Source organism: Nelumbo nucifera, chromosome 8 (genome assembly GCF_055504915.1).
Source record: "Nelumbo nucifera cultivar China Antique chromosome 8, China Antique-T2T, whole genome shotgun sequence".
NCBI lineage: Eukaryota > Viridiplantae > Streptophyta > Magnoliopsida > Proteales > Nelumbonaceae > Nelumbo > Nelumbo nucifera.
In genome coordinates, this window is record NC_142656.1 from 21,624,213 (window position 1) to 21,650,221 (window position 26,009).

The 26,009-nt window shown below is 38.9% G+C and overlaps 1 protein-coding gene across 8 annotated transcripts; it reads left to right on the forward strand.

The window, feature by feature from the left end:
• The first annotated feature begins 275 nt into the window (after positions 1–275).
• On the forward strand, positions 276–26,009 carry LOC104610736 (protein POLAR LOCALIZATION DURING ASYMMETRIC DIVISION AND REDISTRIBUTION-like). Of its 8 annotated transcripts, none has more exons than XM_010277501.3 (4): positions 276–399; positions 607–1,035; positions 8,365–8,846; positions 25,326–26,009. In XM_010277501.3, exons 2-4 carry the CDS (start codon positions 669–671, stop codon positions 25,656–25,658), a joined length of 1,182 nt encoding a protein of 393 aa, XP_010275803.1. In that variant the 5' UTR covers positions 276–399; positions 607–668; the 3' UTR covers positions 25,659–26,009. The 8 variants fall into 8 exon arrangements, with proteins under 8 accessions (XP_010275803.1, XP_019055535.1, XP_010275798.1 ...); XM_019199990.2 differs by having other exon boundaries at positions 307–399; positions 612–1,035; XM_010277496.3 differs by having other exon boundaries at positions 365–505.

Consider the following 26,009-nt stretch of genomic DNA (forward strand, 5'->3'; position numbering starts at 1 on the left):
AGAGGGAACTCCAAAAACGTCTTCGGTATAGCGGGAATCTTCGCTGAACGGCTGATGGGGATGAACACTTTCTATCCCGTACGTTCCAGTCAAAAGTTGAAACTGAAAAGGGTATGGCTAAATGACCATAAAACCCAAAATAATAATTGTTAACAACAAATAAGACAGACGTCGGTTAGGGTATTATGGTCATAATGTTAATTCTACAATTGAACCCCTTCATATTTATCATTGAATTTTTACCTGAAAATACTTTTCTTTTTAAGCTTGATTATGTGGCGCTTTAAAGTGAAAAAGAGTTAATTCTCTTCGTTGCACCATAATATGGTACGCCACAATCACTACATCGAGAAAGAGCAATGGCATAGGCTTTCAGCTATGCAACGAACAGAATCCGAGGTTGCTTATGAGCTTATCTCTTTAATTAATTCTTCTTGCTTAAAAATCAATTTAACGTTCTGGAATCATTAATTTCAGATAGCGAAATTCTCTGACTCATTGGGAAGTGAGTCTGTATTCTTCCATGCTTTAGCTCTGCGATTTTTTTCTTTTTTTTTTTACTTTCTTTTAAATTAATTCAAATTTTCTATTCTTTCCGGTCTGAAGTGTAGTGCAGGTGCTCTCGTCGACGGTCGAGATTCTGCTTTTGAAGAAAGCAAGAGCAAGAGATGCAAATTATCGACATACTGAACAGAGGTGACTACGACACCGACGATGAGTACGACGGTGAAATGACCAGAAAGCGAGAGCATGTTGTGTGTTTTTTGCCAACTGGAATTGTCTCACGTTGGTTATCTTTACTCAAGCGAGAGCCCAAGGGGCCTAATAGCGGGTCCAAGCGCAGGTTTCCGTCGTCGAAGGCTGAAGAAAAGAACAGAGAAATTGAGTGGTGTCGGAGAGGAAAGGAGATTGAAAGAGAAGAAGTTGGACAGTCACTAACTTTGTGCTGTTCGAGTGATGGAGCAAAAGGTGAATCATCATCGTCAACCATCGCAGAAGAAACTGCCGGAGCTTCTAATGTTGTCGCTCCATTAGGTGATGATCAACACTCCAAAGAAATTGTTTTTTTCCTTTTAAATTCGATATTTTTCTTTAGTTGGTTAGCTTGGTTTATGGGCTTAACTTTGTTGCAGAGATGGACACGTTTTCTTTGAGTTAGTTATTAATTCTTTTTGTCCTTTTGTAAGTATTTTCATGATTCTTACTGTTATACCCATCTTAACAATGCTTATGAGCTTGGGATATAAATCACTGGTTATTGTTGTTTCATAAATCTAAGAATTGTTACTGATAGGTTCTCAGAATTTTGATTTGAGGAAACCCCTTTATAAGAGCAGCTCACTGGGGTTTGAATTGACGCAGAACTTAATAAAATGCGTGTCCAACCCACTTGGACTGGCTTAATACCTGTCAAAAGAACAACTAGTCATCAGAAGCCACAAAAAATGAAGTTTATGGTTTCAAATCTGCAGTCAATTGCATAATTATTTTCCTTCATGTTATGTGGATAAGAGTCAGGAAAGATCATACTAGTATATTTTGAATATTTCAGTGAGAAACTGACTTCTGTGTTTGGTTTATGATGGAATTGGAATTGGGAGTGGAGATTAGGCTGCCAAGTTCCTTTTCCATCATTTTGTGCGTGTTTACTGAAGGGTGAAATTGAATCGGAATCAATTCCCCTGTGGAATTAAAAGTGGCCAGAAGTTCATAATTAAAATAATTGGGAGAGCTGTCATTGCTGATTCTGTTCTCATGAAGAATTGTAAATAGAAAGGAACTTGATGGAAACATGTGGAATCTGAAGTGTCAATTCCACATGATTCAATACCAACATCTAAGCAAAAATGTTTTCAAATCATTTTAATTCAATCCAATGGGGATATTATTTCCAGTCCTAAACCCAAGCCCTCAGATTGCTGTAGCTCTTTTTTCACCAAAAAAAAAAAATATTGCTGTAGCTCTTCTGCCTAAAAGCTGGCAAGGTTAATTTTACACAATAAGAAACATTCTAATACTCAAACTATGATTTACTCTGAATTCAAAGTTCAATCCGTAATATTTGTTCACCTAAGATTTATATGGTAAGTTTTGTTTGGACTGTAGTGGATAATTGGAAACAGAAGTTTCAGAATTTTGCCACACCATTTCAGCTCCTTAAGGGCCTGAAAAAGTTGAGTGGAAATACAGAAAAGAGAATGCCCTTTTATTAGTTATATTAGACATGAGTGTCAGTGTAACATGATAAGGTGTTGACTAGTCATTTTGGTCTCCCTAGATGATGCAATGATCACTTGGTGCTTAGGTACTAATGGACCATAAAAAAGGAAATTCTATATTTGATATATTGATGCAAATCATATATAAGTTGGTATTTATTACAAGAATGTCATATAGGAATGAAATATACCATTTAGTTTATAGTTTTTCTTCCAAACATAAAAAGGAAGCATGGCCTAAGATAAGAAAGTATAACCTTTGCTTTTGGTGCAACTTTGATTACTTCATGTGGCCCCTTTGTTTGCTTGCATCTTTAGACCAACACATCACTGATTGGATGAAGATCCAGAAGAACTTCACTGCACTTTTATTTTCACTGCACTCTTTTTATTAATTTCTTACTTGTTAGGGTTTTAGCAACACACATGTTGATGTGTGTTGTCTTGAACACTTGACCTGAACCAATAAGCAATGAAGAACTTCAAACTTTGTCGAATCAACACATTCTTATTTTTATTCTCATTAACATGTTGGGATTATTGGTTATTACCAATGAAAGATTATAGCTGGTTGCTATGGAGCCTAGGAAATTACCCTAAGATTTAGGGTTTTTGTTTAAAAAAACACTTCACCTAGGTGACGCCTGAGTAACAAGATATTCCCTGCTACCTAGCCTCAACTTGGTGCCTTGAAAACTATGCATCAGCTACCTATCAAGAAAAAAAAGCTATACATCAGCCAACCATATGCCATCATAAATCATAGAAAGCAGCTAGCATTCATATAGGAAAATAATGCATCTGTAGTATGTTTTTTTTTTAAGCAAAGTATGTAGTATTATTTTAAACAATCAGAAATAAACACAAACAAATAGATCTTAAAAGTAATTTGTAATAGAAGTAAAGCCTAAAAATAACTTTCTGGTTGACTAGATTGTCAACTTGTTTAGTATTACCAAGTTGATGCCTAGTAGGTGAGTAGCCAACACTTTGATAACAATGTTCAGACATTCAGTGCACAAACTTAGGGTTTTCATGTAGAATTTGAGCCATCTGAACTATGGGCCCAAGCTCTGGAAGAGATGTTTGGATCTGATTGTTTCTTGTATAAACAGTTTTCAACTCTTGATTTAGTTTTGGAGCTAAGATGGTGTTTGGCATCTTGGTGTATATCTACCATTGCAGTGAAGTATAATCAGCAACACAACAAATATCTGATTCTTCAACATTTTTCTTTAAACAAGTTTAGTAAAGGGATGTGTTGGCTAGGTGTTAAGTGTTAAATTTTTATTAAAGGTATTGTTGCAATAAGAAGAGGGCAATTCAGAAAAATGGTTTGCTTTTCATTTTTTAATGTGCCACAGCGTAGGGGGAATTGTAGCAACAACCTCCTCCTTGACCAATTGTGACAATGCCAATTTTGAATGCTACAACCAGCCAATTCAGCCCCCTTGCAAAATTCTGTGCCTTGCCTAGGCCTAGGGTCAGCTTCTTGAGAACATGGTTTAAAATGTCCATGAATGTCCTAATATTTTCATTTCCATGGGTAGTGACACAAAATTTCACTAGAACTGGCATATTTCCTAGTGAACACTACGAGTGCCATGTAGAGTATAAGAGATAGAATTATAACATAAGTTGGTGACAATATTGTAGATATGTGGAGTGGCAATATCATTACCCACCTGTACATGATTATCACTTCAAGCTAGCTTGATATTCATTTCAAACATGAAACTAAATATTGTTTCTGTTTGTGTAATAGATTATTTAGTTGATCTATTAGAACCATTTGCATTTTCTATGAGTTTAAATTTTACTTGAACTCATTCTATTATGTAGTTCTGAATCTTAAGGTTTATAGGACACCTTTACAATGTATTGTTTTGTCTATAACCTTAGTTTCTCAACTTTGTTTAATGATTTGGAACAAGATAATAATTTAAAAAGGTGTGTTTATGCTTCTTTTATCATTTCGTAGAACATTGTTCTATATTTTTAACATTTCCACCATGTCTATAGTTTTTACAATATATCCATGATATTTCCAACATTTCCTATATTTATGTCTCATTTCAAGCATGTACTTTTTGGAATACATTGGTTGGCTTGGGGGCTCTGCCGCTGGACCCCTAACCAAGCCCCTTGAGGCAAGTCCATGAGAATCTCCTATTTGCTAATGTTGTTTATTCATTCTTCCCAATAAAACATGTTTTTAAAAGATAAGTAAAATTATAAAACAATTTTTGAAGGGATTAAGAATTTAAGACCTTAACATGGACTTGTTTGGGCTTTCCTTAGGGGGATTGGTACAAAGCAGTTCATAGAATTAGGGTTGGAAGATGTTTAACATCACATTAGCTATTCGAAATTGTTATAGTACACAAATCAGGGGTATTTTGGTCATTTGGGTTTTATCTATTTGAGAGTGAAAGGTCTATTTTATCTAAGTTTAAGTTATGTGTCCCATCACTTATGAGGGACAATAGTCTTTTTTGTAACTATGTTATTGGAGATAAATGCAAGTGGGTCGACTAGAGGGGGGACTGATTTTTCCTCATTTGGCCGAACCCTTCTCCTTTTTCTTCTTCTTCTCTTCTTCTTCTTTCTCTTCTTCTTCTCTCTGCTCTACAACACAATCACACGTGGGAACTCATTGCTCTTCCTCCTGGTAAGCATGCTGTTGGGTGTAAGTGGGTCTACACAGTGAAGTATCTTCCAGATGGTAGTGTGGAGCGATTGAAGGTCAGGTTAGTGGCCAAGGGCTATTCTCAGCTGTATGGTGTGGACTATATGGAGACATTTTCTCCTATGGCTAAAATTGGTTTAGTTCGGGTGTTGATTTCATTAGCTACTATGTATGATTGGGACTCTTGTGCAACTTGACATAAAAAATGCTTTCCTACATGGCGATCTCATTGAGGAAGTGTATATGGAGCAACTGCCAGGGTTTGTTGCTCAGGGGGAGGATGGTAATGTTTGTAGACTCAAAAAGACAATTTATGGACTGAAATAATCTCCACGTGCATGGTTTGGCAAGTTCAGTGAAGTAGTGAAAGACTTTGGGATGAAACAATGTCAGGTAGACCATTCTGTGTTCAACCATGACTCAAGGAAAATCTTGCTAGTGGTGTATGTGGATGATATTGTCATAACTGGGAGTGACAGTAATGGGATTGACAGGTTGAAGTTCCTATAGGACCACTTCAATACGAAAGATTTGGGTAAGCTGAAGTACTTCCTGGGAATAGAAGTTGCAAGGTCATGGCATGGAATTAACTTGTGTCAAAGGAAATATGTTATTGACCTTCTTGAAGAAATAGGACTGTTAGGTGCTAAACCAGCAGAGACTCCTATGGAACTTAATGTCAAGTTGAGTGTTGATGCAAGTGAAGAGTTTGATGATCCTGGAAGATACAGGAGGTTGGTGGGAAAGTTGAATTATCTGACTATTACCCGACCAGATATATCATTTGCTGTGAGTATGGTGAGTCAGTTTATGCAACATCCTCGGATTCCTCATTGGGAAGCAGTTCGAAGGATTGTTAGGTATCTGAAGGGTGCTCTAGGTCGTGGTTTGCTATACCTAAGTGGAGGGACTCTTGAAATAGTAGGGTATACAGATGCTGATTGGGCTGGTTCTATCTCAGATAGGAGATCAACTACAGGGTATTGTACCTTCCTTGGTGGCAATCTTGTTAACTTGGAAGAGCCAGAAACAAACAGTGGTGGCAAGGAGTAGTGCAAAAGCTGAGTACAAAGCTATGACTCATACCACATGTGAACTAGTATGGTTGAAGAACTTACTACAAGAGACGGGGTTCTTGGTTGACAAACCCATGAGACTATACTATGATAACCAAGCTGCTGTTCACATCTCTTCCAACCTAGTTTTCCATGAGAGAACCAAGCATATTGAGGTCGATTGTCACTTTGTGAGAGAGAAAGTGATAAGTGGAGTGATAACCACATCTCATGTGAGCTCAGGAAATCAGTGGGCAAATCTCTTTACAAAGGGATTGTCTCGGGGCAGAGTAGATTATATTTGCGACAAGCTGGGACTATATGACATATTCTCTCTAGCTTGAGGGGGAGTGTTAGAGTACACAAATCAGGGTATTTTGGTCATTTGGGTTTATCTATTTGAGAGTGAAAGGTCTATTTTATCTAAGTTTAAGTTATGTGTCCCATCACTTATGAGGGACAATATAGTCTTTCTTGTAACTATGTTATTGGAGATAAATACAAGTGGGTCGACTAGAGGGGGGACTGATTTTTCCTCATCTGGTCGAACCCTTCTTCTCCTTCTTCTTCTTCTTCTTCTCTTCTTCTTCTCTACTTGAACCTAGAATTGAATAGGGATTTTACAGAAATAATGCAATTGGGAAAGAAATAAAGAAATCGAAAGTTTGACATGCTTGAATATCTTTTATGTGCTATATTTATCAAAAAAATGTTTTCTGTGTTTGATTTTATTTTTGGTTTTCACCTTGAATATATTTTACATGTTATGTTTATGTATTTTAATTTGAGTTAATAGGATTTTTAAAAGTTTCAGTTTTTAATTAATAGTATTTTGTACTTTCTTAATTTATTTTGCATTTTTTTATTTTTTTTAGATTTTGTGCCATGCTTCAAGAAGGAATGCATTCTTCTTAATTTAGATTAATAGTATTTTTTTTTGCATTTTTTTAGATTTTGAGCTAATAGGCCTTTTAAAATATCTATTTTAAAATTAAACTTTGCAATTTTCTAATTAATTGTATTTTGTATTTTCTTAATTTATTTTGATTTTTTTGCATTTTTTAAAAATTTTGTGTCCTGCTTCGAAAAGGCACACACCTTGTACCTCAGGCACAAAATGCCCTATGTGCTTTTTTTGCACCTTGTGCTTTTAAAACACTGGTTTTAGAGTATGCCGTTATGTTAACTTTTCTGCATAAATGAGTATGAAAACAAGATTCTTGTATGTTAATGCAAAGATGCAAAGCATTGGAAGCTAAACACTACAATGCCACCCAAACACCTTCCAATAATGGCTTCCAAAGATACAGACTTTCCTTGAAAGCCATTTCCACATCCACTTAACCGATAAACCACCAACACTCTAAGAAGACTGGAAATCAGCAACAGTAGGGGGAGGACCCACTGATTCTGAAATAGCTGCAGAAAGCACCAACACAAAATCTGGTAGGTGGCAGGACAGTGAATCAACAAATGATGGACAGGTTGAGGTGCCAATCTACACAGGCTACAAGCATTATCCATCTCCATACCTTACTGCAGCAGATTATCAATGGTTTGGATCTTCTCCTTCCCGACACACCACATAAAGAAAATGATGCTGATAGAGACTTGGTCACCCCAAATCCAAGACCAAGAGATCTGAAATGCACCAAGCAATGCCATATAGCAACATCTGGTAGAGAAACAGTGAGAACTCTCCCATACCCGCAACCCTAGAATCCCTAGAGCTGGGACCAGGCCTGACATCTTGCGGTGTACTAAATATGGCCTCAAGAATTCCCACTTCCCAATCATCCAAGTTCCTGTGGAATCTACAGACCCACACCAGCTAGTTGTTCAACTGACACTTCCCTGTTAGAAGCAACTGTGTGAAATTTTGTTTTTATAAGTTAAGGATGGCACTCATAATTAGGAAGTGTTTCACATGAAAAACCCGACATAATCATTTATTAGTGCTAGGATCTTATGCAGTGCCTAGAACATTTCTGTTCAAGGTACATATTTTTTCTTTTGTAGGTAATATGGTATGGAAACCTTGAGCTTGATATTGTGAGACAGAATGCCATCCACTTTGTCATAGTTAATGTAGAGTATTGGGATATGTGAGAAAAACTGAAAATGTTTTGCTATTTTTTCATATTTTGTATGGCCTGTTACTTGCATCTTATAATTTCCAAGATATTGAAATTTGCTGTAAATAACTATTGCTGGTATTGATAATTTTTCTGCAATATGAAGTTGTAAGTTTAGGAATCATTACGCTACATAATGCATGTAGAAGCTAGTATTTTACTCCAGCAGCCTCATCGGATCCTTTTTTTCTTTAAATTATTTTATTTTGTTAGTCTTATCTGATCTGTTTTTTTTTTTTTTTTTTTTTTTTTTTTTTTATCTCAAGCAAATATTCTTTTCCTTCCCCTTCCAGGAAAGCATATGAAGGATCTATCGTTCAACTTAGGTCTAGGAGTTGGTCTGGCTTTTCTGGTTGCTGCAACAAAAAATGAATACTGTAAAATGATGGAGCTGCAGGCACAAATGGAAATGCTTCTTAAAGAAGCTAAAGATGGACTATGTTTGAGAGATGTAATCTCTAAGCAGTCTGATCCACATGATAATGTCCCTTGTTTCACCGAAGAGTCACATGATGGTGGAAAGACGGATTACCATCTTTCTGTTCAAAATTGTGCATCATTTCAGCATCTGGTAGATTCTGAAATCACCATGGAATGTGATGAGTTTTCAAAATGTGATACACCCACAGGAGAAGGTATAGTGGGAATGGAAAAGCTGGGGGCAGAGCTTGAATCTGAATTGGAGCTTATGCAAATCAATTTGGATACTGGTGTTTTTATGAGGCATCCACAAGAGCAATTGAGAGAGGTATGAGGCACTGATAGCATATACCTTATTTTCTTTTCCTTTTGAGTTCATCATATATTTTTTCTTTATGTGGATTGCTATTTCTTCCGTATTATATCCTGTTTAAATAAGTTGTTTATCAAAAAAAGTCACCTCAAGCATGCTGACAATTGATATCTGCAACCCACCAGTGAAGGGTTTTCGTCTTTTCAAATGGTCCCATTTGTAAGTAGTTATCATATATTTCTTGATTCTAATGGGTTACTGCCCATTGTAGGGGCATCCATCTCCTCTTATATAGCCTTTTTCCACTCAATTTTGGAAAGAGCCTCAGTGACATTCCTTAGGTATAGACACAACAGCAAGAGAAGACAAGAAAGCATAGTAGGATGATGGAAGGGATTTATATGAGACGTGATGTGAAATGCAATGGGCCATGGAGGTGCACTTTTTCTTCCCCTTGCGAAGTGCAATAGGAAGATCAATATCACAAGGAATTGAGGTATCATTAATAGTAATAGGGACAATATCAGTAATAGGAACAATAGGCATACTTGGATATATGTCTAGTGAATCTGAAGTAGGATCAACTGAGAGTGGCATCAGTTCTTCTAGGGCATCAGAATCAGCCCTCCTATGCTGCTGCCAAAAAAATTGAGAAGAGCAATGGAGAGGAGTTGGTAAAGGAACTATAGAAGTTGGTGGTGGAGGAACTTTAGGACTAGATAGAAGAGGAGGGGATGGCAAAGGAACAGAATAACTCTCCCCGTGAGGAGGAACAGAAGAACACTCCTCCTGAGAAGGAAGATCTAAAAAGAAAGTAGTGGACTCATAAAAGGTGACATCCATTGTAACAAAATGACTCCTAGACACAGGGTCATAACAATAATACTGCTTCTGATGCAGAGCATATCCCAGGAGAACACACTTCTTAGCTTTAGGATCAAACTTAGGCCCCATTTGTTTACCGTTATCTTGGGGTGGGAAAGTTGGTTAATCCCATGTTCTTTTGCAAATGTATGTGGTTTAAAAGCTAAGCACTCTACAAGGCATACAATTAGTTAGAAAGATTGCTGTGGAAACTGCATCCCCCCAAAAATGAACTGAAATAGAGTTAGCAATCGTAATGGTTTGAACCACTTCAGCAATTTGTATATTCTTCCTTTCTGCCACCCCATTTTATTGGGGAGAATAGGTACATGAGTTTGATGAACAACTCCATACTCCACAAGATATGCAGCTAGAGTTTTTTATTTCAAAATACTGTGTAACTTTATTATATCTAAACACCTTAATACATATGCCAAATTGAGTAAGAATCATCTGATGAAATTGATGAACAAGGGATGGAACCTCATCATGTGAGTGCATTAGATATAGCCAAGAATAGTGTGAATGATCATCAGCAAACAATAAAAATATCTAAAACTACCCATGGAGGAGAAGCACTTCTTTTGTTACTAGGGGAAAAATAATGTCTACAATGCTTCACCAATTGACAACTTTCACACTCCAAACTAGACACTTTAATTGACTCAAATTGCTTAGAAAACAAAAGAGTCAATGAATGAAATTATAGATGATCCAATCGATTATGCCACAACATAATCTCACTCACTGACTTGGACTCTCCAGAATTGCAACTAACATGATGACTTCGATGCCGAGGATGTGTCTCTAGAAGCCTAAAAGGTAGATCCCATTCACCTAATAACTGCTCCAAATCATCTTCCTTGACTCTAGATCCTAAAAGAACACAATGATCAGAAAAAAAAACGTTACTAAGCAATTCAAACTTTTGGTCAAACTACTCACAAAAAGGAGATTTGCATGCAATTTAGGTACATGTAAGGCAGAGAGAAAGGTAATGGTATTGGTCACCTTAATGGTGCCTCTATCAACTATGGGTGCATATGAACCATTAGTGATGGAAACTCTATCCCTACCAAAACATAACTGATAAGTAGAGGATATACTAGTCATGTGTCCTAGGGCTGCTGAGTCTATAATCCAAGGAGGTTCCTCCTTACCTGAGATAGAAACATAATTGATAGTGGCATATGTACTACTTGTATAGGCATAATAAGAAGTAGAATGTCTAGCACTAGAGGATTCCCCGCTATCAGTATCCTTTTGAGTTAGATGCCCATATTTCTCCAACTGGGCCTTAACAGTTGTAGTAGCAATAGACTCCATGGTTTCATCAATCACTGCAACATTGGCATTGCCCTTTTTGTTTCTGAGACAAGGTAGAATAAGATTAGGATGAAGTTTCCAGTGGGTGTCTCTACTATGTTTAGGTTTTTTCCGTAATCACACACCACATCCTTCTTCTCCTTCTTATTCTCACCACTACCTCCCTTATCTCCACTAGGTCGGGGCTTAGTAGCACTAACCATTCATGTGGCTTAAAAAACAAAAGGTCGGAGCATGACATTCCTTCTACTTTCCTCCTTTGAAACAAGAGAATATGCTTGAAACATGTTCACACTATCACAAGAGAGAATATTTTGCCTGATGATGTTGTGTTCTGGGTTAGGTCTTGTCAAGAACTCAAAAACCCTAGTTGCCTCTACAAGCCTCTGATATGTGCTAGCATCCTTTGTACGTTGCCACTCAACTGTCTCCAAATGATCAATCTCATGCCACAAAGTCTTCAAGGATGATAAATAAACTGCTAGTGACTTATCCCCTTGTTTCAAACTATTCACTTAACTCCTCAACTGGTAGGCACGAGCCACATTCATACCCTGAGAATAAGTTTCCTTTGCACAATCCCAAATCTCCTTTGCAGTGTCTACACATATGAATTTTTTACTAATACGTTGCTGCATTGAGGTACATAACCAGGTCATCCCCATATACTTTCTTGCATCCATTTTGCACACGATGTGTTTGAGACCTCTAGCTTCTTTGTATCCCCAGTGGTATATCCCAATTTCCCTCTTACATCAATATCCATCTGTGCAGATTGAGCCCATTCTAGGTAGTTTGCACCCTCCAATTTCACTGTGGTTATTATTCCTGCATTCTGGGTGTCTAGCACCTGCCAGAATCATCTTGTTATCACTAGGAGACTTCTGGTTACTCCGATCAGCAGCCATTGGTTTTCAAACAATCTCACCAAAAAAGGTCAAAGGAAAAGCTTCCAGATCAAATTGAACTGATTTCTGGAGCAAAAACAACAGCCCAGAAACAACCTGGGAACCCAGTAGAAAGGGGAAATCACACTCGAGAAGAGACACCCTGAAAAAAAATCCTAAGTAGATCGATCTCATCCACCAAATTGTCCAAAGAGGTCAGAGACTGTTCCAGCAGCAGTCGATCCCCAAGAATATGTCAAGCAACCTCTGCAAAGGGTGTGTCTCTTGTTATCACTAGGAGACTTCTGGTTACTCCGACCAGCAGCCATTGGTTTTCAAACAATCTCACCAAAAAAGGTCAAAGGAAAAGCTTCTGGGTCAAATTGAACTGATTTCTGGAGCAAAAACAACATCCCAGAAACAACCTGGGAACCCAGTAGAAAGGGGAAATCACACTCGAGAATAGACACACCCTGAAAAAAAAATCCTAAGCAGATCGATCTCATCCACCAAATTGTCCAAAGAGGTCAGAGTTCCAGCAGCTGTCGATCCCCAAGAATATGTCAAACAACCTCTGCAAAGGGAATTGCCTATCCCAAGGAAGTCTAGAAAAGGATTTTACTGAAGAACCTACCCTTCTCTCTCTGATTCTTCTTGTTTTGGGCAGTTACCCGAGTCCAGCATCTTGGGCAGCAGCAAAAGAACTCCAAAAAAACTAAGAATCAGGCTCCAAAATTGAGGGTGATCAGCCTTTTCCCTATTCCATGTAGTCGGCTGACCCTAAACCAGCATGGAACCCACTTCCAAGGCTTCAAACTTGGCTCCAATACCAAGTAGAAGTTTATATAACAGCACGAAATAAGAGAAAAAGGTGAAAACAGAAAAGAAAAGGTTTCAGCAGTAGGAGAGAAGAAAAGGAAAATAAAGAGAATAGAAGGAAGGAAAAGGGGGGTCATAAGTGTTGGGCCGTTGGCATTCTATTTGTATTTATACTTTATCATGTGGCTAAAGTACAAAGATTAATGAGCCCTTAGTAGGGCGGCTGTTAAAAAGCACTTATAAAAGCATAAAAAGTATTATGGGCCCAGGCCCAACAACTTAAGACAAATAAATAGAACTGAAATAAAAAACCATGAATGAATTGATTTAAATCTTTATTTATCAAAAAAAATGAAAAAACAGTAGAAATCCAGGATGAATTCCTTGTGAAGAGAAAGAAGAAGAAGATGAAGAGTTTCAGCAGTGAGAAGAAAAGAGAGGAAGGAAAGAGTGGGATGTTAACTTAAAAGAATGAAAGATTACAAGAATGCTCTTAGTAGGGCGGTTACTAAAGTAGTTGAATAGTTACAACTTAAAAAACATAAGCTAATGGGCCTAAAGCCCAACAACTTCCTAACTTAACAACTTAAAATAAGAAGAAAACAACTGGGCCCAATAACTAGAAATCGGCCCAACTCAACACTCCCCTTCAAGTTGGGAGTAAATGTCACACATTCCCAACTTGCGTAGATCATGCTCCAGCTTGTTCCTTGCAACACCTTTTGTGAGGACATCAGCAAGCTACAAATTAGAAGCAATGTATGGGAGACAAACTTTCCCTAGAAGTCGCCATTTCTTTGATGAAATGTCTATCCACTTCAATGTGCTTAGTTTGGTCATGCTGAACTGGGTTATGGGCAATGTTAATTGCTGCTTGGTTATCACAGTACAACATCATAGGTTCTTCTGCCTGTACACCAATCTCTCCCAATAGGGAACGGATCCAAAGAAGTTCTGAAACTCCATGTGCCATGGCCTTGTATTCAGCTTTAACACTTGATCTTTCCACCATTGTCTGTTTCTTACTCTTCCATGAAACAAGGTTACCCCTAACAAGGGTGCATACTCTTGAAGTAGATCTCCTATCATCAAGGCATCCTGCCCAATCTGCATCTGCATAAGCCTCTAGTTTCTGTTGAAATAATTTAGTTGTTGGTGTTAGGGTCTGTTTGGCTAGTTAAAGCGTTTTTTATTTATATTTTTTTACTTCTGTTATGTCTGTTATTGTACTCACTTATAGCAGGGGCACAATGGTCTTTTCCCTTCTTATTTCTGCTGCCCTATTTATATTATAATAAAAGCTGGCGCCGCCAACACTGTTACATTGCCAATCCCTTCTCTTCTCTTCTCCCTTCTCTCTTCTTCTTCTTCTCTTCCTCTTATTTCTGGCTGGCCACACTGTCAAGATGGTATTAGAGCGGGAATATTGACTGAGAGAACAGATCGAACAAACTTCACTCTTCCAACTTGTTGAATCTGGGCGGAACAAAGATCTGAATCTGGACTGAGGAAAACAGATCTACAACTGGTACAGTCCTTCCTTTTTTTCTTTTCCTTACCCTCCTTGGTCGTGTACCAAGTGAAAAAACCAATGAATCTGGGCTGCTGAATGCTGTCAGATCTTTATACCTCTGCTTTTCGGGATCGTGTGATTCTGTTCCTGTGTTAAGGCGACTGTAGGTCAAGGATGACCTGTTATCTCAATTATTTGGCTTGATTATAAGTGTTAAGGATCTCTCCTGCTGATTAATTTTCTTAGACATTCTAGAAGTGCTGAATATGATAGGTGGAACCAAGAGAATAGTATGGTGATGTCTTGGCTCTTGGTTTCCATGCTGCCACAAGTAAGGAAGACTTTTATGTGGGCTGAAACTGCTTGTGAGATATGGGAACAAGCGAAGTCCACCTATTCAGAGCAGAGACACTATGACAAGATATATCAACTGCAAGCTGAATCCTCTACTTGCAAGCAGGGGGAGAGGAGTCTCTCGATGTACCATTCTGATTTGACATCGATATGGAAAGAACTTGATCACTATCAAAATGTGAATTGGAAGTGTGATGAAGATGCAAAGGCATATAAGTCACTTATACCTCAACAATGGGTCTTTGCCTTTCTCCTAGGGCTGAATCCTTCATATGAGTCCATCAGGGTGCAGATCTTGGGTAGTAAAGACTTGCCATCAGTTCAGGAAGTGTATGCCTTAGTGCTGTTAGAAGAGAGTAGAAGAAGTGTGATGAATTGTGTAGAAGGGGAGTCAGTTGCCCTAGCTGTTCGGGGAAATTCATATACAAATGTCGGAGGTGTTTTTAAAAAAGGTGACTCAGAAAAAAAACAGATGATAAGAGTAAACTTTGGTGCACTCACTGCCAGAAGACACGACACACGAGAGATATGGCATCGAAACCAAGCCAGCAGAATCAGAAAAAGTGTAACTCAACTAATATGGCATCGACAGAAACTAGTCCTTTGGTAACTCAGGAGAGGCATCCCAGTTCTAACCCTAAGGAAGAAATTATCAACTCCTTTCGTGAACATTTGGAATTGTATGGTAGGACTCTCCGCCAGATGGATTCTGGTCTTACTCCCTCTACCTCCTTTGCGTCTACATCAGGTAATGTTGCCACTGCCTTCCATGTGTCATCCATACCACTGATTCTCCTTGGGTTATTGACTCCGGAGCCTCAAACTACATGACTGGTAAGTCAAATTTATTTCAGACATATAACCTTCTCTCTGGGAGAGATAAGGTTAGACTAGCTGATGGTTCTTTTTCTACCGTAGCTGGCCGAGGTACCATACCTCTCCCACTTGGCCTTACTCTTCCTAATGTACTGCATGTTCCGAAATTACCTATTAATTTGTTGTCCATTAGTAGTATAACTCATTCCTTGAACTGTTCAGTCACTTTTTTTCCGTCTTCATGTGTGTTTCAGGATTTGGCCTCGGGGAAGACGATTGGTAGAGGAAGCATGTTGGATGGTCTCTATGTGTTAGAGAATAAAGTTGGTCTTGTGGCTACAGAGTCCATGAGTTTGTCAAGTGAGAGTCAAGCCTATTTATGGCATAGTCGTCTAGGTCATCTTTCTTTTGAGTCATTAAATGTTATGTTTCCAAAGTTGTTTGAGTCCTTGTTAGTGTGTCAGGCATGTCAATTGAGTAAACATTGTAGAAGTTCTTTACCTTTGCGAAATAAAAGATCTGAATTTCCATTTCATATTGTTTATTTTGATGCTTGGGGCTCTGTTACTCTACCCACTGAGGTTGGATATAAGTACTTCATTACATTGATTGATGATTATTCTAGATACACCTGGGTTTACCCTATGCGATCTCGAGATGAAGTGCCAAAAATTGTGAAAGATTTTCAACGCATGGTATTCACTCAGTTCCAAACGGAAATCCATATCTTCCAGTCGGACAATGCGAAGTTATACTTCCATAGTGATGTCACAGAGTTTTTTGCTTCAAGTGCGTCACTTCAACGAAGCTCTTGTGCCAGGACACCCCAACAAAATGGTGTTGCTGAACGAAAGAACCGTCACCTTCTCGAAGTAGCTCATGGCTTATTAATTCATATGAATGTGCCAAAACGTTTTTGGGTGGATGCAGTCTTGTGTGCTACATACATCATCAACTGCATGTCCTCTCGGTTACTAGAGTATAAGGCCCCACATCAGCTTTTGTTTCCTACAGCTCCGTTGTCCACCATTCCGATGCGTGTTTTTGGGTGTCGTTGCTTTGTCCATAACCTGTCCCCTACTCGAGGTAAGCTTGATCCTCGGGCTATTCCTTGTGTTTTTCTTGGTTACCCTTTATCTCAAAAGGGTATCGCTGCTATGATCCTACCTCTTGCAAGTGTATGTCTCCATTGATGTATCCTTCTTTGAGAATCAACCTTTTTTCTCGGTTTCTCCTTAGGGGGAGAGTAGGGTTGAGGAGAAATAGGCGACTCAAACTCAACTACCTCCTTTACCCGATCCTCCTCCATTCCGGGTTTTTCATCATCGCCATAAAAGCCAGCAGAGTTTAAGAGCCGTGGAACCTAACACTATGCAACCAACATCATCGGATTCACCAGAGGCAGATCCGTCTCATCAGTTAGGTACACTTGCTCCTATTGATATGTCTATTCCTCTAAATGTTGATTCACCCGTCATCACTGATCTTGATGTTCCTATTGCTAAGAGAAAGGGTGTTAGGTGTTGTACCACTAATCATCCTATCTCTATTTTTGTGTCCTATGATCATGTTTCACCTTCATTCCGTGCATTCCTCTCTTCTATGGATAGTGTCCCCGTTCCTAAGAATGTGGCAGAAGCTTTGTCTAAACCTGAATGGGCAGATGCAATGCAGGAAGAAATTGATGCCTTATACAAAAATGGCACCTGGAAGTTGGTGGACATTCCTGAAGGGAAGGAACAAGTGGGGTGCAAGTGGGTGTTCATAGTGAAACACAAGGCTAATGGAACTGTTGAAAGGTACAAGGCTAGACTGATAGTAAGAGGCTTTACACAGGTATATGGAGTGGACTATGTAGAGACTTTTGCTCCAGTAGCCAAGATGAACTCTATCAGGATCCTTCTTTCATTGGCAGCAAATCTTGACTGGGAACTTCACCAATTGGACATAAAAAATGCTTTCTTGAATGGTGACTTGGAAGAGGAAGTGTACATGACCCAACCCCCAGGGTTCTGTGCCAAAGGCAGTGAACAAAAGGTGTGTAGGTTAAAAAAATCTTTATATGGGTTGAAATAATCACCTCGGGCTTGGTTTAGTAAGTTCCATTTAGCAGTTCAACAGATGGGGTTCAAACAATGCCAGTCAGATCACACACTATTTGTCAAAAGAGGTAAAGGGAAAATTGCAGCCCTTATTGTGTATGTGGATGACATAGTGATCACAGGAGATTGGGAGGCTGAAATACGGAGACTAAAAAAATTCTTAGCCACTCAATTTGAGGTGAAAGATCTAGGCCCCTTACGTTATTTCCTTGGAATTGAAGTTGCCCGCTCTCACAAGGGCATCTTTATTTCCCATTGGAAATATGTACTAGATCTACTAGAAGATACAAGCAAGTTGGGGGTAAAACCAATTGACTCACCAATTGAATCTAATCATCATCTGGGAGACAATCAGGGAGAGTTTTTGAAAGATGTGAAGAAGTTCCAGAGACTCGTAGGGAGACTTTTGTATTTGTCTATGACCAGGCTTGATATTGCTTATGCAGCGAGTGTCCTTAGTCAGTTCATGCACAATCCTAGGACAACTCACTTTGAAGCTACAGAGAGGATCCTGAGATACCTCAAGAAGTTTTCCGGAGCTGGTTTGTTGTTCCAGAAACATGGTCACTTAAAGGTGGAAGTATATATTGATGCAGATTGGGCAGGAGCAGTCAATGACCGAAAGTCTACCAGTGGGTATTGTGCCTTTGTAGGAGGAAACCTGGTCACATGGAGAAGTAAAAAACAATGTGTGGTGGCTAGATCTAGTGCTGAAGTAGAGTATAGAGCTATGTCTCATGGGGTTGCTGAAATCATGTGGATAAGAAATCTGTTAGGTGAATTGGGTTTTGCAGTGAGCAATCCTATGTCACTCTACTGTGACAATAAAGCTGCTAATCCAGTCCTACATGATAGGACGAAACACATTGAAGTGGACAAGCATTTTATTACAGAGAAACTTGTAAATGGAGAAGTGTGTACTCCATATGTCAGCTCAGAAGAACAACTTGTAGATATCTTCACCAAAGGTCTTCATCATGTGCGGCACAAAGATTTGTGTGACAAGTTGGGCATGACTAACATCTATGCTCCAACTTGAGGGGGAGTGTTGAAATAATTTAGTTGTTGGTGTTAGGGTTTGTTTGGCTAGTTAAAGCGTTTTTTATTTCTATTTTTTTACTTCTGTTATGTCTGCTATTGTACTCACTTATAGCAGGGGCACAAGGGTCTTTCCCCTTCTTATTTCTGCCGCCCTATATATATTATAATAAAAGCTGGCGCCGCCAGCACTGTTACATTGCCAATCCCTTCTCTCTTCTTCACTTCTCTTCTCTTCCTCTTATTTCTGGCTGGCCACACTGTCAAGAGTTTCAATTGTCCATGATTAGCAAACAATATGCCATTGCCCAGGTGTCCCTTCAGATAAGCAAGAATCTTGTCAACAACCTTCCAATGCTGGACTCGTGGAGCATGCATGTATTGACTTACCACACTTATTGCATAGGAAATGTTTGGTCTTGTCATACACAAGTATAGCAACCGCCCCACAAGTCTTTGATATCTCCCAATGTCTTTTACTAGCTCACCTTTTGATGCATTAATTCTATGATTCTGATCAATAGGAGTATTGATTGCCTTTGTTCCAAGCTTCCCTGTTTCTTGAAGAAGATCCAAGACATACTTCCTCTGAGAGATAAAAATTCCATGTTTTGATCTTGCAACTTCAATGCCTAAAAAGTATCTAAGTTCTCGAAAATCCTTAATTTCAAATTCTTTGTGTAAATTCTTCTTCAAACAATCAATCTCACTTAGGTCATTCCCTGTGACAACAATATTATCCACATAAAAAATTAGGATTGACACCAAGGATCCCCTTTGCTTCACAAATAAGGTATGCTCAGATTGAGTCTAAGTGTAGCCAAAAGCAACCAGGGCCTTTCTGAACCTGTCAAACCATGCTTTGGGAGATCGTTTCAAGCCATAAAGTGACTTCTTAAGCCTGCATACCTATCCCTTTTCAGCATCACTGTAGAAGCCAGCATGAAGATCCATATACACTTCCTCTTGCAGATCCCCATTTAGGAAAGCATTCATCACATCAAGTTGAAACAGGGGCCAAGAGTATGTGGCAGCAAGAGAAGTATCCGAACAGAGGTCTCTAAGTAATCAATGCCATAGGTCTGTGTGTACCCTTTTGCAATGAGTCTGGCCTTGTACGTTTCTATACTTCCATCTGCCTTATATTTTACTGTGTAAACCCATCTACATCCAACAGTCTCCTTGCCTTCTGGTAGGTCCGCAATCTCCCATGTCTGATTCTTAATTGAAGCTTCCATCTCTTCCTGCATAGCTGTCTTCCACTCAGGTTTGGAGAGAGCTTCACTGACACCCTTGGGTATAGACATAGAGTCAAGAGAGGAAAGAATAGCACGATAGGAAGGAGAAAGTCCACTGTAGGATAAGTATTGTGAAATACAATGAGCAGTACACTTTCTCTTCCCTTTTCTGAGGGCAATAGTAAGGTCTAGGTTATCTGTAACAGGATTAGTAGAATCAGTGGGAACTGAAACAGTAGAGGGATCAAGAAGAATACTTGAATCCGTGTCAACTGAATCTGGAGTCTCCAAGGAACCAATAGGAAGTGATGTGAGTTCTACTACAGTGGAATCAACCTCCCTGTGAAGTCTTTGTCGTGAGTAACGCTGAGAAGCAAGACACAAGGGAGGTGGTAAGGTAGGTGACACAGGAGGAGCAGGCACAGTAGTGGACACAAGGACTGGAACTGAGAGAGGGATAGACTGCTCACTCAAAAAAAGTGACATCCATGGTAACATACCGACTCCCAGAGACTGGACCATAGCAACAGTACTCTTTCTGATTTTCTACATATCCAAGGAAGACACTTCTTTGCCTTCGGGTCAAGCTTCGAGCGGTGAGGACTAAGGATATGTGCGAAGCAAACACTCCCAAACACCTTGAGAGGAATATGAAACATTTCCCTCTCAGGAAAAAGAAGACTGAATGGGGTGCTGAATCCAAGTAAACGAGAGGGCACCCTGTTCATCAAATATACTGCTGTGAGAACTGCATCACTTCAAAACCCAACTGGAACTATAGATGTGATCATCATGCTTCTTGCAATCTCAACAATGTGTATCTTCTTCCTTTCTACAACACCATTCTACTATGGGCTGTAGGAATAGAGCTGCTCTGATGGACAACACCATATTCTAACAGATATGGAGTAAGGTGTTTTTCAAAATATTCCCTGGCATTGTTTGATCTGAACACCTTTATTCGTGTTCCAAACTGTGTTAGCACCATCTGATGAAATTGCCTTACCAAGGATGGTACCTCATCTCGAGATCTCATCAAGTAAACTCAAGAATATCGAGAGAAATCATCCACAATAAGAGAAAATATCGATAACCACCCATAAAAGGAACATGATAAGGAATGTCTACAATGCTAGCTTTAAAGGAATGTCTACAATGCTTTCCAAATCGACAACCTTCACACTCCAGACTTGGCAAACTAACGGACTCAAATAGCTTTGGAAACAAAAGACTCAAAGAAGAAAAAGGAAAATGGCCCAAACAATTATGCCAAAGCATAATTTGACCCACAGACCCTAACTCACTATTCCTGCTGACATGATGACTTTGATGAGGAGGAAGCACATCCAGGAGGTAGATTCCATTCACTTCACAACCACTCCCAATCGTCCTCTTTGAATCCAGATCCTACAAGATACAATGACCAGGAGAAAAAATTACTGAATAGTTTAGGTTCTTAATCAAACTACTAACGGATAACAAATTAGTGCTCAATCTAGGAACATGAAGGACAGAGGGAAGGGAAATGGAATCACTAATCTTGACAAACCCCTTCCCAACAATTGGAACATGAGATCCATCAGCTGTGGAGACCTTGTCTCTGCCAGAACAGAGCTGGTAAGAGGAAAAAATGGTGGAGCTATGAGTCATGTGCTCTGAGGCTCCAGAATCTATAATCCAAGGAGGTCCCTCCTTACCTGAAGTAGAAACATTATTTGTAGTGGCATGTGAACTACCTGTGTGAGCAAAGGAAGTAGAATGAACTCCACCAGAACCACCTGTACCTTGCTGTCCGCATATTTCTGAACTAGAACTGGCTGTATCCCGCTGGTTCAGAAACTGCCCATACCACTCAAGTTCGGCCCTTACTGTAGCAGCTGCAACAGACTCTAGAGCAGCTGTAGTATGAGGGGTCGGAATGTTACCAGTGATTGCCATGTGAGCATTTCCCTTCTTATTTTTGAGTCTATTCGGCACAAGATGTGGATGAAGCTTTCAGCAAGTATCTCTTGTGTGTTTAGGCTTCTTACAATAGTCACAGATCAAATCTTTTTTGTCTTCCTTTTTGATTTCACTGCCACACCGGTCTCCACCTTGTTTATGTCTCACAGTGCTAACCATGGCTGACTGATCAAACCCAGAATTTTTCATCATCACATTTCTCCTGCTCTTCTCCCCTGACACAAAGGCATATGCTTGGGAGAGGGTAACATTGCCCCTGGAAAGAATGTACTGCCTTGCAATATCATACTCGGGATTAAGGCCAACAAGAAATTCAAATACCCTATACTTCTCTAGGTGTTTCTGGTAGGCAGCTGCATCCTTAGTGGACTCCCAAGCAAATGTCTCTAAATGGTCAATCTCCTGCCATAGGGTTTTAAGGGCTGAAAAGTAAACTACCATAGGTCTATCTCCCTGCCTAGTAGCAATAATCTGATTTCTCAATTGACAAGTCCTAGCAACATTCTCCCTTTGTGAATAGGTTTTTGCAACCCCATCCCATATTTCCTTAGCTATATTTGCCTATAAAAAGTTTTTACTTATATGGGGCAACATTGAATTACACAGCCAAGTCATCACCATATAGTTCTCTTGTACCCACCTGGAGCTGTTAGTTTCGGGCTTCACTTCTTCACCAGTGATATACCCTAACTTCCCACGAGCACCAATGGCCATCTTTGCAGATTGTGACCATTCTAAGTAATTTGAACCATCCAACTTAACTGTAGTAATGGTCTCAGCCCCGAAAAGGTCTCCAACACCTCCACCAACTGGTCCCATTTCACTCTCGGGCTTGTTTTCAACTCCATGACCATCCATACTTCTCAAAAGGTGCAAAGAAAATTATTGTAATATGCAAGAAGATCAAATGAAACACTTTTGGAACCAACGACACCTTTCTGGTGCCCCAGATGGTCCTTCTACAAAAGATTCCTTTTCCACGGGATGGGAGAAGAGAGAGAAGAGGCAGCCGCTCTCTCCAGAAACCTCCAAATCAGGCAGGACTTGAGGCCCCCTATAGAAAAATCCAAGGAACCTTAAAAAATTAGGGCACCACTTCCTAGGTCAAAATTAAAGAGTCCAACGGAAACATGACTCTCCCCCATTCTCCAGTTTTTCTTGATTTTGATGAGAAACCCTAGACCAGCTATAGGGCAAAACAAATTCACCAAAAAATCCAAAAACTGGGCTTACTTGAGATCTTTGATCAGCCTCTTAAATCACCATGCAATTGGCCGATCTAGGGCTGCATGAGAAAACAGCTCAAGGAACCTTCGGCCTTGCTCTGATACCAAGTAGAAATCACTGTTTGTAAATCAGGATGAATTCCTTGTGAAGAGAAAGAAGAAGAAGATGAAGAGTTTCAGCAGTAGAGAAGAAAAGGGAGGAAAGAAAGAGTGGGATGTTAATCAGAATTGAATTAGTTCTGGCCGCCAACCCCTCATTATATTTTATACTTAACTTAAAAGAATGAAAGATTACAAGAATGCCCTTAGTAGGGCGGCTACTAAAGTAGCTGAATAGTCACAACTTAAAAAACATAAGCTAATGGGCCTAAAGCCCAACAACTTCCTAACTTAACAAATTAAAATAAGAACAAAATAACTGGGCCCAATAACTAGAAGTCAGCCCAACTCAACAAAAACCTTGAAGGAGCAACTGTCAACAAGTATCTTCTTGCCTAACAGGCTTCATATGTGTGCATATTGAGGAAAGATGATGCCACCTATTGATGAATCTTCCAAGTTGGAGATGATAGCATAGGTAGAAGGATCAAGGGATCAAGGAATCTGCACCTGGTTCATATTATGAAAGTCTTTCTTTTCTATATCAAAAGTGGTTTATGTGAAGCTTGTCCATTGTTTTAAAAGGCTTAAGCCTTGAGGCGTGAGGTGTATGCCTTGAGACAAGTTACACAGATTTTGCCTCAAGGCTTAAGCCTTCGGAAGAATGAGGCATAAGCCTCAAGCCTCATGACATAAGGTGTAGGTTGAGTTCAAATTGTTAAGGCGTAAGCGTCAACAATCAATGATTATTTAGTGATTTAATGCAAAAAAAATATATTTTATGCATTTTTATAGTTCAAAATGTAAAGATTGAGCAGTTCAATGATTGTAGGCCAAATAAAGAGTAAAAATGAAAAACCAATAGGGAAAATCAAGTTCTATTAGTTTCTCTTAGTGTTTTAGGAGGGTTCAGTGCAAAGAAAAAGGGCCTATCAGGTTCTTAGTTTCTCTTGGATAAATCAAGTGGGATTTTTTCCTTATTATTCTAAATTTAACATCCCATGTTTGTTATTTTTCGTTTCTTTTCCTTTCATCTAAATAATGGATCACCATAAATCTAATATCAATTATATGAATGATTCTCATATGATTTCTTTCTTCTTGGTCATTGGAATAATTTGAGAACTTTGCATTTTGAAACATGTAATGTAAAATATATTTAATTGTTAATTGATGTATTATTATTTTATTTAATGTTTAAAAGCAATAACTTATTGCTTATAAACTTATGTAATTGTCAATTATTTTTTTTTCTTAATTTTTGAGTCTTATGCCTCGCAACGCCTTGAGGCTTACACCTCACTTTTCCTGGACATTACACCTCAACTATGCCTTTATCCATTTAAAACCTTGAGTTTGTCCCTGCAAAAGTTTTGAAGGATATAAAAGAGTGCCAAGTAAACTTCTCGTTCTATGGACCTATCTTCGACTGCAGTCTGGGTCTCTATCTTATCTTTTAGATGGATCTTAAGTGTTAGATTCAGGTACTTATCCTTTAAGGACTTAGAAGTTCTGCATCAAAAGATTTTTCATTTTTTTTTTCTTTTCTGGTGGAGTCAAGTGTTTATTAGGCCTTGCAATTGTTTTCTGTTGATTGTGGCAAATGAAAAGAAAAACCTTAATATCTTTTCAGAATTTGGAATATTTAGGACAGTCCATCTTAAAATTCTGCCGATATATCAAATTTGCATGATATTTGGGAGAAACATTTGAAGATCTCCTTTCCTCTAGAGAAATTAGAAAGCTTGGGGGGGGGTTGTGAATCATGAGTACATATGACCAAGTAATAATTTGTTACACATGTTTGTGGTTTGAGATTTTATTAGGAATTATAGGATTTTATGCTGTTACTCCTGTGTCATATTGCCAATTGCTGGTCTTTGCATGTCCAATTCCTACTTTTTTATTCCTTCCTAAAATATTTGCAGTTTTAATTTTCCAAGTGTAGCAAAAGGTTTTGAGTGCATGTTATAAAATTCAGGTGTATGTTGAATATACTTTTAAACGTTGAAAGGTGAAGTTTTAAACTGATATCCCTGAGCACAGGGCAAGGATGTTGAGGGTGGAAAATCCATCTTCCTATGAATTAACTGATATTGATTATACAGGTTTTTACTTCTGATCAACATATTCAGGTCATTCTAAAGAGAAATTTCCATATGAAATCTCCAGGAACATATTCTCTTTTTGTCTTGAATTTATGATGCCATCATTTTCTATTCTCAAACACATAAGCGCTGAAAATAACAGGGAGATGATGATACTGTTCCCTCTGGAAGCCAAAGTACAAGTTTTATAGAAGTGGACAATCTACAAGATGCAGATACTGAGGATTACTATGGAGTTTCTCCTACAGAGCTGGAGAGAAAGTTGCATGAGCTACTGGAAGAAAGACAGCAAGAACGGATAGCAGAGCTTGAGTTTGCTTTGGAATGCACAATGCACAAACTCCGTGAGAAAGAAATGGAGGTTTCCTGGTGGAAGGACACTGCCCAGCTTCTCTCTCAGCATGTCCCAGTAGCGACATGCTTGTCAAGTCAAGTGCCATGGTTTCAAAGAGCCATTACATCAAGAAAGTCTTGATATAGCACATATCTGTAAATCTTTTGTTAATCATATCTGGATCTCTTGCATCCTTTTTCTTTCCTCTATTATGCTGCTTTTTTTTTTGGTTGGGGGATACGATTTGTGGAATATTCACAGAAGGGGTAGTCAATAGTGAGGCCGACGAGAAGATGAGAAGATGATAAACAATGGGGAGAAATGAAATTGATTTCGTTGTATAGGGTGTTGATGCACTTCTCTTTCAGGTGAAATTTATCTTTGTATACTTTGCAGCATTTTTTAGGATCCGTTTGGTTTACTGTTAGTATCCGAATTGTCTATTCCCAATGCCTATTTGATTCAGATGGAATCGGAGTTGGATTCTAATCA

What these genes read in the sequence shown, in the direction of transcription:
- LOC104610736 (XM_010277501.3), top strand. Translation starts at nt 669, where the DNA reads ATGCAAATTATCGACATACTGAACAGAGGTGACTACGACACCGACGAT. An exon ending in TAATGTTGTCGCTCCATTAG is followed by an intron (nt 1,036 to 8,364) that starts GTGATGATCAAC and finishes TTTTATCTCAAG; the next exon opens with CAAATATTCTTTTCCTTCCC. An exon ending in CACAAGAGCAATTGAGAGAG is followed by an intron (nt 8,847 to 25,325) that starts GTATGAGGCACT and finishes TGAAAATAACAG; the next exon opens with GGAGATGATGATACTGTTCC.